Source organism: Falco punctatus, assembly GCF_963210335.1.
Source record: "Falco punctatus genome assembly, chromosome: 8".
Classification (NCBI taxonomy): Eukaryota; Metazoa; Chordata; class Aves; order Falconiformes; family Falconidae; genus Falco; species Falco punctatus.
In genome coordinates, this window is record NC_137588.1 from 62,263,146 (window position 1) to 62,265,237 (window position 2,092).

General features: G+C 60.3%; 1 protein-coding gene across 8 annotated transcripts in view; it reads right to left on the minus strand.

Moving 5' to 3' along the window:
* TCF7 (transcription factor 7) overlaps positions 1 to 1,700 on the minus strand; it is a 73,675-nt gene extending 71,975 nt beyond the window's left edge. For 2 of the 8 annotated variants that reach the window (XM_080400468.1, XM_080400466.1), the window contains exons 1-3: positions 1,223 to 1,691; positions 1,058 to 1,124; positions 575 to 684 (exon numbers count right to left, since the gene is read on the minus strand). In XM_080400468.1, the coding sequence (XP_080256594.1) occupies positions 575 to 684; positions 1,058 to 1,124; positions 1,223 to 1,420 (375 nt within the window). In that variant the 5' untranslated portion in view covers positions 1,421 to 1,691. Of the gene's footprint in view, positions 1 to 574; positions 685 to 1,057; positions 1,125 to 1,222 lie in introns of all 8 variants that reach the window. The other 6 variants (XM_080400471.1, XM_080400469.1, XM_080400467.1 and 3 more) reach the window with 6 other exon arrangements.
* Positions 1,701 to 2,092: the final 392 nt, after the last annotated feature.

Here is a 2,092-nt window from a genome sequence, read left to right on the forward strand (position 1 = left end):
AAGCTGATTTGACTTGAGAGGGGAAAACTTTACAGGAAGAAAATGGGAATAGTCATCCAGCAGCATTAAGCCTTTTCCTAAAAACCTCTATTTCCATTTTAGAAGCACAACATCCACTTTCTGGGCCATCATCCCCAACACAGCCCTAACCGAAGGCAGGCCATTTTACAAGCAGATTAACGCCGAACTGAAGTTAAGCTGCAGGACACGTCCCTGAACGCAAACACCAGAAGCTGCTCCCCTCGAAAGCCCGTGACCCAGAAAAAGGAAGGGGCATTCTTACAGGAAGCGTTAGGATTTGGTTGCTGGAGGAGTGAAGGCAAACCTAGAGGATGGGGAGACTGGAAAGGCACTCCTCCAGCAAACTGGGAGCAAAGCAGGCACTGGTGCCGAGCATCTTTCTCCCTTCCCACTCCTCGCTTGGCTTGGACAGAAGAGCGCCCAGGCATTTTAGAATCCAGGCTGCAATTTGTCAGGGGAAAAAAGCATGTGTAGGTGCCTGCACGATAACTGCAACATACTTCAGCAGTGAGAAAGGCCATGAAACTTCTCTGTAAGGAGGGGGTGAACTCACCAGAGGTGACATAGATCCATTTGGCAGATAAGGATCTGAGAGCATTAGGAAAGGGTAGCCAGAATACGCAGATCCTTTATACATCCCTGGGTCCTGATGCTTCATACCTGCTAAAATCAAAAGCTCCCCGTCAAGAGTTGCCCTACAACAGGTGATTCCTCTGCCTGTCGGGGGGCCCGAAGAGGCTGCTGGGTGTTTCGGGAGTCTCTTTGCCCCATGCTCCTCAGAGAGGGTGCTGGGCGGTGCGGGGTCTTCACGGCAGGGGGGCACTGGGAAGCTCGGCTGCCGGCATAGGCAGCCTTCCCGGGGGGGCTGCTGTGGCAGCCAGGCCGGCATCCCTCCCTCCGGGGGTGCGGGGGGGAGGGGGGGGGGGCAGGGGGGTTCACTCACCCCGGGGACACTCACCGCTTGGCCGGGGCAGGCCAGCAGGCAGCGGGGATGAGGGGCAGGGGACGGGACACACACACACACAGAGCGACTAACCATCATCCATGTGGTCCGGGAGCTTCTCCTGATACACCCGCTGCGGATCCTGCGCCCGCCGGATGGCCTGCACGGGGGGAGAGAGACGGGCAGCGCGGGGTGGCGGGGCGGGGGGCGCGGGGGGGGCGTGGGGGCGGCGGGGGCGGCCGGGGCGGCCGGGCTCACCTCGGCATCGGCGGCGGCGGCGGCCGGGCTGCCGCTTCCCTCCGACTCGTTCACCAGCGAGGACTTGAGGTCGGCCAGGTCGCGCTCCGTGAAGGCGTTCTCGGGGATCTTCTCCTCCTGCTCGCCCTCGTCCTTGAAGGCCAGCATCTCGTCCGTGGCCCCCAGGTCGTCCCCGCCGCCGCTGCCCAGCTGCGGCATTTTCCTCCCGCCGCTCCCTCCCGAGCCGCGCAGCAACTTTCCCGGCGAGTATTGTTCTCCGCCGCCCGGATCAAGCCCTTCGCAATTATATATATATTTTTTTCTCCCTCAATTTTTTTTTCCTCTTGAAAAAAATAAATTTGCTGCCTCTTGAAATTTTTCTTTGCGAAGTTTTTTTTGCTCCTTTACTTTTTAACTTTTAAACTTTTTCCCGTAATTCTGTCTCCCCTTTTCCAAATTCCTTTTAAATCCTTCCTTTAAAAAAAAAAAAAAAAATGTTTTTCCTTCTTAAACCTCCCCCCCCCCTCCCTCCCTCCCTCCCGGTGGCTCGCGGGGGGCTCGGCAGGCTGCGGGCGGGCAGTCGCGGGATGCCGGGCTCCACGGGCCCCCCCGGGCCGCCGCCGCCCCCCCCGCCCCGCTCCGAGCCCCGGAAAGTTTCCCTGGGAGCAGCGGGCGCCGGCGGCAGCCAAAGGCACGGAGCGCCCGGTGCCTGTGTGCGAGCACGGCGGCGCGGCGGCCAAGGGCTGCCGACATCAAAGCGCCGCCGGGTGATTGGCAGCTGCGGGGAGGGGCCGGGGGCGGGCGCACACGCACATGCACACACACACACACGCACATACACGCACACAGAGAACACGCACACGCACACACACACGCACATGCACGCGCGCG